We start from the raw sequence: 16717 nt of genomic DNA on the forward strand, positions 1-16717 counted from the left end.
GGGTGAGCTCCCATTGCTCAGTCCCAGCTCCTGCCAACCTAGCAGTTCGAAAGCACATCAAAGTGCAAGTAGATAAATAGATACCGCTCTGGCGGGAAGGTGAACGGCGTTTCCATGCGCTGCTCTGGTTCGCCATAAGCGGCTTAGTCCTGCTGGCCACATGACCCGGAAGCTGGACGCCAGCTCCCTCGGCCAGTAAAGCGAGATGAGCGCCGCAACCCCAGAGTCAGCCGCGACTGGACCTAATGGTCAGGGGTCCCTTTACCTTTGGATCAAGACCACCCCCAGATACAGCATAGCTACATCTAAGACCTCAAAACTCCTATCACAGTAGAAAACACAAAATGTGCTTTTCCAAGTTGATTAAACAAGCCACTCACAAAGTTGCACGTTTCTTTGAAGGTTACAAACAGAAAATAAAAACATTGTAAAATGTAACTAGCTAAAATTATACTTACGCAGCAGCAACAACAGTTCAAAACACAGCTAGCAGTCAAGAATCCTATCATTGGTCAAAAGCACCAGGGGAAGACTTTCTGCAATTTGCATCTGAATTCCCAAGTCCTTTATCCTTGCAAACCCACCTGGAGAACAGGCTAGGAACCAATCATCTCTTTAGGTTAATTACAAATTTACCAATGGCTGCATGGTGAGAATATATCTCCTGATTGACAGGAGGCCAGCACAGCTGAACTTTGTTTAGGCTCAGAGACCTTGAGATCCAAAGGCTCTCCCTCTGTTCCCAGGCCTCGCTTCCACGTCAGGTAAAGGGACCCCTGACCGTTAATAATAATAATACTAATAAATTTTATTTATATCCCACCCTCCCCAGCCGAAGCCGGGCTCAGGGGCCGGGCTCTGTCTTGCAGGCCCTGCGGAAAGATATCAAGTCCTGCAGGGCCCTGGTCTCTTGGGACAGAGCGTCCCACCAGGTTGGAGCCACAGCCGAAAAAGCCCTGGCTTTAGTTGAGGCCAGCCTAACCTCTCTGTGGCCTGGGACCTCCAAGATGTTTTTATTTGAAGACTGTAAGTTCCTCTGTGGGGCATACCAGGAGAGGCGGTCCCGTAGGTACGAGGGTCCTAGGCCATATAGGTCCAGTCGTGACCAACTCTGGGGTTGCGGTGCTCATCTCGCTTTATTGGCCAAGGGAGTGGGACGTGGGTGGTGCTGGGGGTTGAACCCCAGAGCCTAGGACTTGCCGATCAGAAGGTCGGTGGTTTGAATCCCCACGACGATGGGGTGAGCTCCCGTTGCTCAGTCCCAGCTCCTGCCAACCTAGCAGTTCGAAAGCACATCAAAGTGCAAGTAGATCAATAGGTACCACTCTGGCAGGAAGGTAAACGGCGTTTCCGTGCGCTGCTCTGGTTCGCCAGAAGCGGCTTAGTCCTGCTGGCCACATGACCCGGAAGCTGTACGCCGGTTCCCTCGGCCAATAAAGCGAGATGAGCGCCGCAACCCCAGAGTCGGCCACGACTGGACCTAACGGTCAGGGGTCCCTTTACCTTTGGATCAAGACCACCCCCAGATACAGCATACCTACATCTAAGACCTCAAAACTCCTATCACAGTACAAAACACAAAATGTCCTTTTCCAAGTTGATTAAACAAGCCACTCACAAAGTTGCACGTTTCTTTGAAGGTTACAAACAGAAAATAAAAACATTGTGAAATGTATCTAGCTAAAATTATACTCACGAAGCAGCAGCAACAGTTCAAAACACAGCTAGCAGTCAAGAATCCTATCATTGGTCAAAAACACCAGGGCAAGACTTTCTACAATTTGCATCTGAATTCCCAAGTCCTTTATCCTTGCAAACCCACCTGGAGAACAGGCTAGGAACCAATCATCTCTTTAGGTTAATTACGAATTTACCAATGGCTGCATGGTGAGAATATATCTCCTGATTGACAGGAGGCCAGCAAAGCTGAACTTTGTTTAGGCTCAGAGACCTTGAGATCCAAAGGCTCTCCCTCTGTTCCCAGGCCTCGCTTCCACGTCAGGTAAAGGGACCCCTGACCATTAATAATAATAATAATAATAATAATAATAATAATAATAATAATAAATTTTATTTATATCCCGCCCTCCTCAGCCAAAGCCGGGCTCAGGGGCCTGGCGGAACAGCTCTGTCTTGCAGGCCCTGCGGAAAGATGTCAAGTCCCGCAGGGCCCTGGTCTCTTGGGACAGAGCGTTCCACCAGATCGGGGCCACAGCCGAAAAAGCCCTGGCTCTGGTTGAGGCCAGCCTAACCTCTCTGTGGCCTGGGACCTTCAGGATGTTTTTGTTTGAAGACCGTAAGTTCCTCTGTGGGACATACCAGGAGAGGCGGTCCCATAGGTACGAGGGTCCTAGGCCATATAGGTCCAGTCGTGACCAACTCTGGGGTTGCGGTGCTCATCTCGCTTTATTGGCCAAGGGAGTGGGACGCGGGTGGCACTGTGGGTTAAACCACAGAGCCTAGGACTTGCTGATCCAAAGGTCGGTGGTTTGAATCCCCACGCCGGGGTGAGCTCCCATTGCTCAGTCCCTGCTCCTGCCCACCTAGCAGTTCGAAAGCACGTCAAAGTGCAAGTAGATAAATAGGTACCTCTCCGGCGGGAAGGTAAACGGCGTTTCCGTGCGCTGCTCTGGTTCGCCAGAAGTGGCTTAGTCCTGCTGGCCACATGACCCGGAAGCTGTACGCTTCAACTCTGGGGTTGCGGCGCTCATCTCGCTTTACTGGCCGAGGGAGCCGGCGTACAGCTTCCGGGTCATGTGGCCAGCAGGACTGAGCTATCTGAGGAGACCATTGATCCATAAAAGGAAAGCAGTAAACGATGCAGTGAAGTCACAAAATCAATCCATCACGAAAGCAAAAACAAAAAGTGCTGCAGAAACAAAAACGCAAAATACATAGCAAAAACAGACAGGGGGTGGGGAGGGAGTGAAAATACCGCAAATAATAATAATAATAATATTTATACCCTGCCCTCCCCAGCCACGGCTGGGCTCAGGGCGGCTAACAAGCAATAATAAAAACAAGTTGAATGAATACAACTTAAAAACAGGATTAAAATACAACAATTAAAATATTGAAACATTAAAATATTAAAATGCAGCCTCATCACAGATGGAGAAAGGAAAAGGAAAAAAAGAAGGGGGAGGGAATGAAATATACTGTAATTTATATTTTAAAAGAGTGACCTGAAAGTTGGGTCCCTTTGAGGTGTTTGGGGGGGGGGGACTTAAAAAGGTTTTATATCTTGCTCTTGATTTTATTCTACGCACCGCCCTGAGAACCCCAGGTATAAAAATTCAGTAAATAATAATAATAATAATAATAATAATAATAATAATAATAAAAGGAAGGAAAAATGTTTCCTAAGGCACCGTTCCCCGCCCCCCCCCTAAACACAGCTCCCTTCAATGGGGTTTCAACTGATTGATTGATTGATTGATTGATTTCTTACCTGCCCGGCTCCTTTTTGATAATAATAATAATAATAATAATGATAGGAAGGAAAAATGTTTCCTAAGGAATTCGTTCCCCGCCCCCCCTCCCTAAACCCAGCTCCCTTCAATGGGGTTTCAACTGACTGACTGATTGATTGATTGATTGATTGATTTCTTACCTGCCCGGCTCCTTTTTGATAATAATAATAATAGGAAGGAAAAATGTTTCCTAAGGCATCCGTTCCCCGGCCCCCCCCCTCCCTAAACCCAGCTCCCTTCAAGGTGGTCTCAACTGATTGATTGATTGATTGATTGATTGATTTCTTACCTGCCGGCTCCTTTTTTTCGCGGCGCGGCCCCTTTAAGGGGAGACCCCCTCGCCCCCTCTCCCCCGCATTGTTCGCAACAGCTGCGGAGGATCAAAGGGAGTTGTGTAAGCAAAGCCACGCCCCCTCGCCGGCCGGCGTTCGGATTTGGAACGCCGGTGGGCGGCGGCCCCGCCCCGGTTCGAAGCGGAGGGGTTACTGGAGGGCGCGTGACGTCAGCCTCGGCATCCTTAAAGGTGACGCAGCAGTCTTATTTTGATAATGGTGATTTTATGATCTATACCCCGCCCATCGGGTTTCCCCAGCCACTCTGGGCCGGCTTGCAGCACATAAAAAAAACTGTATAAAGGACACAGCTGTCATACATAGGTGATTGCAATTATTGATCTCAGTTTATTTTTTTATTTTTATGTATTTTTATATTTATATTTAAATATAAGCTGCCATACATAGGTGATTGCAATTATTGATCTCAGTTTATTTTTATATTTTTATGTATTTTTATATTTTTATTTATATTTAAATATAAGCTGTCATACATAGGTGATTGCAATTATTGATCTCAGTTTATTTTTATATTTTTATGTATTTTTATATTTATATTTATATTTAAATATAAGCTGTCGTACATAGGTGATTGCAAGTATTGATCTCAGTTTATATTTATATTTTTATATTTTTATGTATTTTTATAAAGCAATGACAAACCCAGACAGCATCTTAAAAAGCAGAGACATCACCTTGCCTACAAAGGTCCGTATAGTTCAAGCTATGGTTTTCCCAGTAGTGATGTATGGAAGGGAGAGCTGGACCATCAAGAAGGCTGATCACCGAAGAATGGATGCTTTTGAATTCTGGTGCTGGAGGAGACTCTTGAGAGTCCCATGGACTGCAAGAAGATCAAACCTCTCCATTCGGAAGGAAATCAGCCCTGAGTGCTCACTGGAAGGACAGATCCTGAAGCTGAGGCTCCAAGACTTTGGCCACCTCCTGAGAAGAGAAGACTCCCTGGAAAAGACCCTGATGCTGGGAAAGATGGAGGGCGCAAGGGGAAGGGGACAACGGAGGACGAGATGGGGGGGACAGTGTTCTCGAAGCGACCAGCATGAGTCTGACCAAACTGCGGGAGGCGGTGGAAGACAGGAGGGCCTGGCGTGCTCTGGTCCAGGGGGTCACGAAGAGGCGGACACGACTAAACGACTCAACAACAAATATATTTATATATATAAATACCCAGTGTTTTTGTGTATACACACACATATACTGTGTATTTTGTGTGTGTGTGTGTGTGTGTGTGTGTGTATAAAACACATAGGGTATACACACACACACTATATGTTTGTATTATATATATAAAAACACACACAGTGTGCATATACATAATTTTAATTTTTATCATCTACAATACTGTCTTATTTATTTTATAGCACAGGGCATTGTTTATTTCTTTCATTTTATGGATCCATTGTCTGGTTAGATAGTAAACTCCATGTTAAATTGCTGTTTTAGAGGTTGTTTTTAAAAGTCTGGAACGGATTAATCCGTTTTGCCTTACTTTCTAGGGGAAAGCGCTCCTTGGTTTTGGAACGCTTTGGTTTTGGAACAGAATTTCCGGAACGGATTAAGTTTGAGAACCAAGGTGCCACTGTAAAGCCAGGTATCGCCCAGCCCTAATATAATCAAAACACACAATGTCATCACCCTTTTGACAGACACACACAACTGGAAAAAAACACGCACACCAAGGTTTGTTCTGCTTTTAAAGCATTTTATTGCTGATATTCAAATATTGCAGTTTCACATTTATTTATTTTTTTGTCCCAGTTACGTCCCTCTTCCATTTCACAGGATAAAACGCTCTCCACCAAAGAAAATGAAGTTTGCGGCGGCTGTTATCCGTACAGTTATGGGGGAAGACTGTCCAGTTTCCGTTTTTAAAAAAGGAGGACATTTAGCAATGAAGAAAGAGCCACATTTTTGAGGGGGTAAAGAAGCCTTTTTTAAAAATTAAAAAACACACAAGAATGGCATTGGCCTCAAGGTTTAAAAAGCAGGGAAGGGAGAATCTGGAAGTGCAGAAACCATCTGGAAAGGCCAACCCCAAATTTAAATACAGCGGAAACCTGGCGCCCTGAACTAGAACTCCCAGCAGCCGATGTGGCAAATGTTGAGAGTGGCCTCAAGGTTTAAAAAGGAGGGAAGGGAGAATCTGGAAGTGCAGAAACCATCTGGAAAGGCCAACCCCAAATTTAAATACAGCGGAAACCTGGCGCCGTGAACTAGAACTCCCAGCAGCCAATGTGGCAAATGTCGAGAGTGGACTCAAGGTTTTAAAAGCAAGGAAGGGAGAATTTGGAAGTCCAGAAACCATCTGGAAAGGCCAACCCCAAATTTAAATACATCGGAAACCTGGCGCCGTGAACTAGAACTCCCAGCAGCCGATGTGGCAAATGTTGAAAGTGTGGAGCCCAGGGCATCAGATTCCCCATGCTTGGAATAAGGGGCGTTTTATAGCAAAAAGAACCCCCAACATCTTTGCTAAAAGCATATTCCTGAGGACTAGCGCCCCTGTTATTGCAGTGAGTGCAAGCAAAGAGATTTCTGCGACAAAATAAGAATTGCAGGCTGTGCTCTTTTCCTGGGGGTACGCAGAATGGCAGAGCTGGAAAAGACCCCAATAAGCCTCACAAACTTATTTTTAATATTTCCATCCCAGTTGATCTGCGCTGGGTTAGATATTTCTGATTTGTATAGCTAGTTTTATTACTACTGCTGAAATCAGTGCTTTTCTTTCCTGGGGGGTTAAACAGGAGTACGCATGCCCCTAAACATTTTGTGAATCTTTGTACTTTTGTCCATTTACTGTGTTTGTTTCCCCCCGATTTGAACGGTAAAATGACGATTTTCTTGAGTAAACGCTTTTTAAAGAAAAATTATTATTATTATTATTATTATTATTATTATTATTATTATTATTATTATTATTATTTAAAGGAAAAAAACACTGATTGCAGGAGATTGTGGACGGGCGATATGAGTTGTTCATAGACGGCTAGTGTTCCCCCTCACTTCTGGAATCAGAAACAGCCTTTGTCTCTGAAGAGACACAGATCAGATTCTGCAGATATTAAGTATTTGGAGTAAGTCCTCTAGAGATCTGTGTAGCTCCGAAGTCTGCAACTATCCCCCCAGAGCCCTACTGAGAGCAGACCCACAGAAATCGACGAGACATTCACATATAGGTCTACTCAAGAGTATGAGCTAGTAGGAAACATCTTAGTGGACTATAGCTTTCTACTTTCCCCAAACTTGGGTTTGTTTTTTTTAAGACTACAATTCCCATCGTCCATGACCACAGGTCTGGCTAAGCTTGGGGTGATGGGAGTTGTAGTCCAACGAGAACTGGAGACCCAAATTTGAGAAAGTTTGGGAAATCTAACGGGTTCCTCGACTGTGGTCTTTCTGGAGTCTTTCCGGACTTTTTCCACATCCATTAGCAAACAGACAATTTAGTGACTCATATCATCATAAGATTCCCTACAGAGAAATTAAGGCTATTTGATGGAATGCTTATAAAAGATTTAAGATGTGCGGACTTTATTTTTAAAACAACAACATACTGGTCCCTCAGCATCGCAACAACAAAAATAGATCCTTTAAGCATTTTATAAAGGCTTACAAACTTATTTTCAATTTCTTTCTTCTAAAAAAGAGGAGCTTTGGTTTTATTTAGGAAAGGAAGAATTCTTGGTCCCTTAAAAATAGTTATGTAGCAGCAAGAAATGGGCGCCGAAGGCCTCTGAGGAGAGGGGGGGGGAGAGAGAAAGAGAAGTTGCAATCTTTGAAAGCCTTTTCAAGTAGCTAGACCTCATTGGGTTAGGCAACCGTTATCCCAAAATATAAGACCTCTGCTGCCCCAAGCACTATGCAAATAGGCTACAGTGATAGCAATCCCGGCGCAATCAAAAATCCCCCAAGACAGGGACGGCAGCTAGATCTTCCTAAAAATATTAAATCCGGATCTCGCCCTTCTTGCGACAATTTGAGCTTGCAAACGAGCTTTTGATAAGTATCGTCGTCGACATGCGAATCGAGAAATTTGCAGGGCCTGCAGGTTTGACGGAACGTCAAGGTCTAGCAACAAGCAAAGTTTTCAACCTGACTTCAAAATCAAAGGCACAAGGGTGAGCTGAACCGCGTTAAGTGCTGTAGATTAAAAAATGTATTTTTTTTTTACTTTCCACAAGCCATGTTTCGGTGTGCAATCTGCCACAGACTCCACAGGACTCTGCTTCGTAGTTTAAAAAATAATAATCTAAGTTTCTAGTCCCTGTGACGGACGTATTTAGAAAATAGGTATTGTCCTTGAAGCCGGTGGAGTTTCTGACCCCTTCCCTCCAGTTAATCTTCCTTTTCCTGGTTCGTCCCTTGCTTATACACATGCCTGCATCGATGTTAATATCCCTTGCACAAAAATATAAAACAAAGGGCCTCCGTTCTGAAAAGACACCAATAAAATGCGTGTGAACGGCTGTCAATTTTGCATAATTCAGGTTCCAGCAAGGAAACAAAATCAAATTGACCTTGCAGAATAATTATGAATGTTTTTTAAAGTGGGGGCAGTTCTAAAGGCTATATGTGTACACCACCGTTCCATGTGACCACAGAAGGCTGGGCTGGTTTTTTTGCTACAGAAAAAACAACAACCCAGGATTTGCAGTTTTTTCTAGACCATATGGTTGTCTGTGGTCTGCGGACAACGCAGGATTCCTCGCCAGTTCAGGAAAGCGACTGCACGACATCAGGTTTATTTTGTCTGCCCAGCCCAATTTATCTATGGCTCTCGGGAGCCTCGTGGAATTGTCAATTTGGAAGGGGACCCCCAGCGTTCATCTAGTCCAACCCCGTGAAATGCAGAAATCTCAGCTAAAGTATCTGTAACAGTATGCTTCCGAGCACAATTCCGAGCACAAGTGTTGGTGCTGACCTTGAAAGCCCTAAACGGCCCAGTATCCCTGAAGGAGCGTCTCCACCCCCATCGTCCACCCCGGACACCGGGGTCCATCTCCCGAGGGCCTTCTGGCGGTTCCCTCACTACGAGAAGTGAGGTTGCAGGGAACCAGGCAGAGGGCCTTCTCGGTGGTGGCGCCTGCCCTGTGGAACGCCCTCCCGTCAGATGTCAAGGAAATAAACAACTATCTGACTTTTAGAAGACATCAGAAGGCAGCCCTGTTTAGGCAAGCTTTTAACATTTGCTGCATTACTGCATTTTAATATTTTGTTGGAAGCCGCCCAGAGTGGCCAGGGAAGCCCATCCAGATGGGCGAGGTATAAATAATAAATTATTGTTGTAGTTAATGCCATCGGAGTGCATTTCGCTCCGAGTAAACCCCCTGGAAAATCAATCAGCCAGGGTTTCAACGGGTCGACTCAGCAAATGGCTAATGTCGGATGGCAACAACCCCACTGCAGGAGTGTCTAACTCTCATGAGTCTGCGATCTACTCCCAGTATAAAAAAAGCTTGTCCCTTTACCTTGGTTTAAGTACTTAATTTGTTCCGGAGGTCCGTTCTGAACCTGAAACTGTTCTTAACCTGAAGCACCACTTTAGCTAATGGGGCCTCCTGCTGCCGCCGGAGCACGATTTCTGTTCTCATCCTGAAGCAAAGTTCTGAACCTGAAGCACTATTTCTGGGTTAGCGGAGTCTGTAACCTGAAGCGTATGTAACCCGAGGTACCACTGTATGTCCACCGTCCATCCATAGCTGTCAACTTACAGATTTGAAAATAAGGGACCAGCAGCCTTGAAAATAAGGGATCAGCAGCCAAAATAAGGGATTTTGCCGTTGTAAAGAGTTACATACATTGGTAGGATTGACAGATGCTGTCAATCTGGCATGAGACGGTTGCGGTGCTGCCGCGGCCGCTGAAGCGCCGCCCTTCTGCGTCCCTCCCCATCCCCTACTCTTTCTCCTCCCTCAGGCTGCCTCTTCAGCCGCCGCCACCGCTGCCGCCTCTGGACTCGCGGGCGGCGTGGGCAAGAGTCTCTCTCCCTCCCTCCCTCTTTCTCGGGTGGGGAAGGGCCAATGGAACTCCTTGTGCCAGGACGACGGCGCCAGTGTGCGCGCGCACTCTCTCTCGCGGCAGAGGACCCCGAGCCGCTGCTTCCCTCCCGAGCCAGGCGAGCATGAAACCCGGGAAATTTAAGGGACATCATCAATAAGGGACAGCAGCAGGACACGGCGCTGGGATAAGGGAGTTCCCCGCCAAATAAGGGACGGTTGACAGCTATGCATCCATCCAGCGCTAAAGGAAACTACAGTCATACCTCGTGTTACAGACGCTTCAGGTTTTTTGGGTTGCGGACCGCCAAAACCCGGAAGTACCGGAATGGGTTACTTCCAGGTTTCGGCAGCCGTGCACAAGCACAAAATCATGCTTTGCGCATGCGCAGAAGCGCCAAATCGCAACCCGTACGTGCGCAGACGCGGGTTCCGAACGTGCATTCCGCATGGATCACGTTCGCAACCCGAGCGTCCACTGTATTGCCAGTCGTCAGCAGCAGACACCAAACGACCACCCGCCGGACGCACCGTAGCGACAGAGTGGTGGGATTGGGGGACAGCGACCTTAATTCCACAGCATTTTCCATACTGCAGTAGGTCACAATCCCGCGATCGACCCAGATCTCCCTGGGATCTGCCTCTCGATCGTGGCCAGCCGCTTGGACATCTCTGCACCCTGGCGTGTTAAATCCAGAATCTCTCTTTAATCTCACAGGTTGGTGGTGTAAGCACAGCCTTAGATCTGGCCCAAATAAGATTCCCTTTCTTAAAAAAATAACAAACGAACGGAAGACCTTTGTTTTATTCCAGACTTCCTCAACCTCGGCCCTCCAGATGTTTTGAGACTACAATTCCCAACATCCCTGACCACTGGTCCTGTTAGATAGGAATGATGGGAGTTGTAGTCCCAAAACATCTGGAGAATGAGAATCTTTTCTCCGCGTAGCAGAGATGAAAACAGGCTCCCTCGGTCTCGGCCCTCCAGATGTTTTGGGATTACAACTCCCATCATCCCTATCTAACAGGACCAGTGGTCAGGGATGATGGGAATTGTAGTCTCAAAACATCTAGAGGGCCGAGACCGAGGGAGCCTGTTTTCATCTCTGCTACGCGGAGAAAAGATTCTCATTCTTTTAAAAGTCGCAAATATGGAATGATTGCAGTATCTGTGGCAATTAAGAGGCAGGAACTGTACAAGGGGAGGAGGGGGGAGTCAGGGAGAAATCAGAGGGGGAACACCCCCCAATTCCCCAGGCTCATTGCTCCTCCCCTTCCTGGTAGTAGTAATATTCCGCCGAATTCCCGTCGTTATGCGCTGCGTTGGCCGCCTCGCCGGCGTTCCCCTGGGGGCAGTATTTGGGGTCGTAGATTTGGCGCCCCAAGCCGAAAACCTGCCCGCTCTGGTTGGCCCCCTGGTTGTAGCCCATCTGCAGAGACATGGAGCTGTCGTCGCATTTGTCCGTCCCCAGCTTCGAATCGTAGATGTGCCGCCTCGTTCCCGGAGCCGTCATCCCCACCTGATCGGGGAGGGAAATATTAAAAAAGAAAGGAGGAAGAATTTGAGCTCGCATGCACAACACCGTTAAGAGTTAGGGTGGGCGATAGCGGAATCAGGAGGAGGTCTGAATACTGAAATTGATTATAGTTCTTTTTGGTGAATTTGGACTAATGTTTACATGTAGGGGGCGCTGTGGTCTAAACCACATAGCCTACGGCTTGCCGATCAGAAGGTCGGCGGTTCGAATCCCCGCAATGACGGGGTGAGCTCCCGTTGCTCGGTCCCTGCTCCTGCCCACCTAGCAGTTCGAAAGCACGTCAAAGTGCAAGTAGATCAATAGGTACCACTCTGGCGGGAAGGTAAACGGCGTTTTTGTGCGCTGCTCTGGTTCGCCAGAAGCGGCTTAGTCCTGCTGGCCACATGACCCGGAAGTTGTACGCCAGCTCCCTCGGCCAATTAAGCGAGATGAGCGCCGCAACCCCAGAGTCGGCCATGACTGGACCTAATGGTCAGGGGTCCCTTTACCTTTAAATGTAGAACACCTGAGAATTGTTCTCAGAGAACACCTACGTTTGTTTCACCTTTGTGGGCCAAGTGGATTATTCTGAGTCATTCCCACCTGATTGGGGAGGGAAGTATTAAAAAGAAAAGAGGAAGAATTTGAGCTCGTATGCACAACACCATTAAGAGTGTTTAAGCAATGCTTTAAGTTATGGAATTTTTGATTTTTGATATGGAAATGTAATGAAATATGGAAAAATGAACAAAAATTACATTAAAATAATAATAAAAAAGAGGTTTCCGAAGTATATAAAAGGTGATATGTGCAGACATTCCTACTTAGTTATGAACGGACTTCTAAAAATTTAAACATTTCTGAGGAAAACTGGGTGCTGTACTTTTGCCCACAGATATGTGGAATTTTGAGAGAAATATGCTCAGATCTCAGAGAGGATGAAACCTCCGATTCCTTCACATTTAAAGACAGAGCGAAAGGGTGCTCTGGTCTGACCGCAGAACGGAGCCGAAAGGGAATCCATGATATTAAAAGAAAACCGGCAGAGATTTATGCCCAACTGGGGAACCGAATAAAGCTCTGGACAGATGGGTGGAAGGAAGAAAAGTTAGAACCTTCGATGAGCTTAAACAGTTAATCGGTTTAGAGCAATTTTATAGACAGGTTCCTGCACAGTTAGGCTGTCACGCGTTGGAAAACGAAAACAATTACTTCCAGGTTTCCAGGGTTCAAAAACAGAAAAGTTCAGCTTCCAATACACTTGAAAACCAAGGAACCACTGTACGTTATGTTTTTAAAAATATAATTTGGAAATCTATGTAATATCGAGCAGCAAATAAGGGCAGGATGGTGAACCATCAAAGAAGTGGAAGTCAACTTTTAAATGTGTATTCAATCTGATGTCAATTGGTTAAAATATTTTGGGGGAAAAAATTAAACTGGCAAAAAAAAATAAAACCCGCATCCACTTTCTAAACAGCCAGGTAGTCTTGACTGGACAAGAATTATTATTTTTTTTGGCAAATAATACAGCAAAAAATCACCCGCCTGGTATCAATTGGCAAGGAGTTCCAAAGATCAGAGTTCTTACCGACGTGGAATTGGCACAATTATGCGGCCATTGTCCTTACCTGACTTGCACACTTGTTTGTTCCCATTTGGAGGCTGATGGTGGAATGGTCCATTGGAGGTAGGATCTGGTTTTTGGGGTCGTAGAGGTGTCTCCGGGTTCCGTAGGCCGTCATGCCCGACTGGCTGGCACATTTGTTGGTGCCCATCTGAAACCATAGAGGTTTGGGAGTTACTACGGCTAAACGCAGAGACATCACCTTGCCGACAAAGGTCCATATAGTCAAAGCTATGGAGGAGACTCTTCAGAGTCCCTGCTCCTGCCAACCTAGCAGTTCAAAAGCACCTCAAAGTGCAAGTAGATAAACAGGTACCGCTCTGGCGGGAAGGTAAACGGCGTTTCCGTGCGCTGCTCTGGTTCGCCAGAAGCGGCTTAGTCCTGCTGGCCACATGACCCGGAAGCTGAACGCTGGCTCCCTCGGCCAGTAAAGTGAGATGAGCGCCGCAACCCCAGAGTCGGCCACGAATGGACCTAATGGTCAGGGGTCCCTTTACCTTTATTATTATCCATGAGGCCAGACTTCCCGGGGATGAGCTGCTGTGCTCATTGGGCCTGACAGTCCACCAAGTCTGCGCAAATCCGTGTTCTTGCTAATACAGTGGTACCTCGGGTTACCTACGCTTCAGGTTACAGACTCCGGTAAGCCAGAAATAGTACCTTGGGTTAAGAACTTTGCTTCAGAATGAGAACAGAAGTCGTACGGCGGCAGCAGGAGGCCCCATTAGCTAAAGTGGTGCTTCAGGTTAAGAACAGTTTCAGGTTAAGAAAGGACCTCCAGAACGAATTACAGTGGTGCCTCGCAAGACGAAATTAATTCGTTCCGCGAGTCTCTTCGTCTTGCGGTTTTTTCGTCTTGCGAAGCACCCCTATTAGCGGATTAGCGCTATTAGCGGCTTAGAAAAAGGGGGGGAGGGGGAAAACTGGCAGGACGTTTTCGTCTTGCGAAGCAAGCCCATAGGGCAATTCGTCTTGCGAAGCACCTCAAAAGACTGAAAACTCTTTCGTCTAGTGAGTTTTTCGTCTTGCGAGGCATTTGTCTTGCAGGGCACCACTGTAAGTATTTAACCCGAGGTACCACTGTGATTTATTGCTGGCCTGCTCCTGTCAAGAGAGCACCTGGGAAAAGCTCCAGGTAATTGCTGGGCTCTGGCGGCAACAACATCACCCACCTGCAAACCGATGACACACTGCCCGGCTTTCAGCTTGGCGTCGTCAAAACACCGCTCCTGCTTCTCTGAATATTTCACACCAATGTCGACTCCGCTGTCAATCCCCTTCGTCTTGGCCTGGGAGCGGGAAAAGGACCTTAAAGCAAACTTCACAAGTGGCTTAGAATATCTGCAGATTGTGTCTCCACAAGTCTCTAGTCCTCATGGCCCAACGGGAATAGATTCTGCAAACAGAGGGAGGAACTCTTCCTACAGATCATATTTGTATGAGGATAATAATACTATAATAATACTATCTAGATATCTTTTTTTTCTTTTTTAAAGGACTGGCTTTTCTCAGAGACTGCGGCTCGGGAGAATCTGGGGACAACTCTGCTTCAGAAACTTATATTCCAAAAAACTTAGCTACAATGAAGGGAGCAGCAGGGCCTCATCGGTGGTTGCACCAACAAGGCCCGTTTGAAATGGCCTCCGGGAAGACAGAACGGCCAAGGCTCAGACCTGCCCCTTCTGAGCGAAGCGTTTGGCAGCTAGAAGAACCAAGAAGCCGCCTCTTCTTTTCTGCTGCCTTGTAATCTTTCAAGAGGCTATTTTGATTATTTGGGCACGGGGGCAAGGCAATGCCCGCCCTGCAGACAGTCTGGACTCCCCAAATCCCCAGTCCACAATCCCCAGGCCCAGCCAATCAGCTGCCGCCACCCTGGCACAGCCCAGCCAATCAGTCACACTGTGGTGCAGCCCAGCAAATCAGCCACCCTAGTGTGGCACAACCAATCAGCCACCTCCACCCTGGCACAGCCCAGCCAATCAACAATCCCATTGTGTGATGCAAGCAACCAGCCACTACCACCCTGACACAGCCCAGCCAATCAGTCACACTGTGGTGCAGCACAGCCAATCAGCTGCCACCACCCTGGCGCAGCCCAGCCAATCAGTCACACCGTGGTGCAGCACAGCCAATCAGCTGCCATCACCCTGACACAGCCCAGCCAATCAGTAACATCGTGGTGCAGCCCAGCCAATCAGCCACTACCACCCTGGCACAGCCCAGCCAATCAGTCACACCCTAGCATAGCCCAGCCAATCAGTCACACTGTGGTGCAGCCCAGCCAATCAGCCACCACCACCCTGGCACGGCACAGCCCAGCCAATCAGTCACACCATGGTGCGGCACAGCCAATCAGCCACTATCACCCTGGCACAGCCCAACCAATCAACCAACCACCCCATTGTGTGATGCAACGAATCAGCCGCCACCACCCTGACACAGCCCAGCCAATCAGTCACACCGTGGTGCAGCCCAGCCAATCAGCCACTATCACCCTGGCACAGCCCAGCCAATCAGCCACCACCACCCTGGTGCATCCCAGCCAATCAGCCGCCACTACCACCCTGGCACAGCCCAGCCAATCAGCCACCACCACCCTGGCACAGCCCAGCCAATCAGCCACTACCACCCTGACACAGCCCAGCCAATCAGTAACATCGTGGTGCAGCCCAGCCAATCAGCCACTACCACCCTGGCACAGCCCAGCCAATCAGTCACACCCTAGCATAGCCCAGCCAATCAGTCACACCATGGTGCGGCACAGCACCAACCAATCACCCTGGCACAGCCCAACCAATTAACCACCCCATTGTGTGATGCAACCAATCAGCCACCACCCTGGCACAGCCCAGCCAATCAGCCACGCCACGGAGGCCATGGGGCACTGGGCGCTGTCGTTCAGCCCCTAGAAGGCGCCCGGTTGCGCAAGCTTGACTCACCATGCCCGCCAGCGCCAACAGCGAGACCTGGACCTGCGTCATGTTCCCGTTCTCAAAGAGGTCGTTGGCTTCGAAGACGTCGACGGGCTTCAGGCCGTAGCTCATCATGGCTTTGATGAAGTTGGAGAGGTTCTCAAGCTGCCGAAGGAAAGGGCAGCCGGGTCAAGGCTGGCGACCCCTAAAAGCCCCTTCTCACAAAATTAGGGGATTCCTTCTAAATCATCTGGGGTTCGCGTTGGGAATTATCGGTCCATTTCCAGAAGGGGCAGAGCTCACGCCCAATATAAGTACCAAGGTGGAGGTTGGCAGATTGTAAAAACAGTGGTACCTTGGTTCTCAAATGCCTTGGTTCTCAAATGCATTGATTACCAAACGCCTTGGTTCTCAAATGCCTTGGTTACCAAATGGCTTGGTTCTCAAATGCCTTGGTTACCAAATGCCTTGGTTCTCAAGCGCCTTGGTTCTCAAATGCCTTGGTTCTCAAATGCCTTGGTTACCAAATGCCTTGGTTACCAAATGCCTTGGTTCTCAAGCGCCTTGGTTCTCAAATGCCTTGGTTCTCAAATGCATTGGTAAACAAATGCCTTGGTTCTCAAATGCCTTGGTTACCAAATGCCTTGTTTCCCAAACGCCAAAAACACGGAAGTGAGTGTTCCGGTTTTCAAACACTTTTCAGAATCCGAACGTCCGACGCAGCTGTCGGCTATTGTTTCCGGGGTGCCTGAGCCAATCAGAAGCCGCACCTCGGTTTCCGAACATTTTGGAAGTCAAACGGACTTCCGGAACGGATTAAGTTTGGCGCTTTTGTGTTT

At 47.7% G+C, this 16717-nt stretch overlaps 2 protein-coding genes and 1 long non-coding RNA gene across 5 annotated transcripts in view; 1 reads left to right on the forward strand and 2 right to left on the reverse strand.

The window, feature by feature from the left end:
- ABCA7 (ATP binding cassette subfamily A member 7) overlaps nt 1-3897 on the reverse strand; it is an 84475-nt gene extending 80578 nt beyond the window's left edge. For 2 of the 3 annotated variants that reach the window (XM_083720135.1, XM_083720133.1), the window contains exon 1: nt 3763-3897. The gene's annotated coding sequence lies outside the window, so the exon portion shown is untranslated. Of the gene's footprint in view, nt 1-3451; nt 3469-3762 lie in introns of those variants that run through there. The other variant, XM_083720134.1, reaches the window with a different exon arrangement.
- Nucleotides 1-9620, forward strand: part of LOC310835891 — a 162551-nt gene extending 152931 nt beyond the window's left edge. Inside the window, exon 2 of the long non-coding RNA XR_014559770.1 lies at nt 9130-9620. This is a non-coding gene — a long non-coding RNA (uncharacterized lncRNA). The remainder of the gene's footprint in view (nt 1-9129) is intronic.
- The window catches only part of CNN2 (calponin 2), a 24173-nt gene continuing 12963 nt past the window's right edge, over nt 5508-16717 (reverse strand). Inside the window, exons 4-10 of the mRNA XM_083720701.1 lie at nt 15906-16043; nt 14139-14255; nt 12971-13117; nt 10891-11342; nt 10491-10741; nt 6170-9431; nt 5508-5883 (exon numbers count right to left, since the gene is read on the reverse strand). Of these exons, the coding sequence (XP_083576827.1) occupies nt 11082-11342; nt 12971-13117; nt 14139-14255; nt 15906-16043 (663 nt within the window). The 3' untranslated portion in view covers nt 5508-5883; nt 6170-9431; nt 10491-10741; nt 10891-11081. The remainder of the gene's footprint in view (nt 5884-6169; nt 9432-10490; nt 10742-10890; nt 11343-12970; nt 13118-14138; nt 14256-15905; nt 16044-16717) is intronic.

This window comes from Podarcis gaigeae (genome assembly GCF_964106915.1).
Source record: "Podarcis gaigeae genome assembly, chromosome: 18".
NCBI lineage: Eukaryota > Metazoa > Chordata > Lepidosauria > Squamata > Lacertidae > Podarcis > Podarcis gaigeae.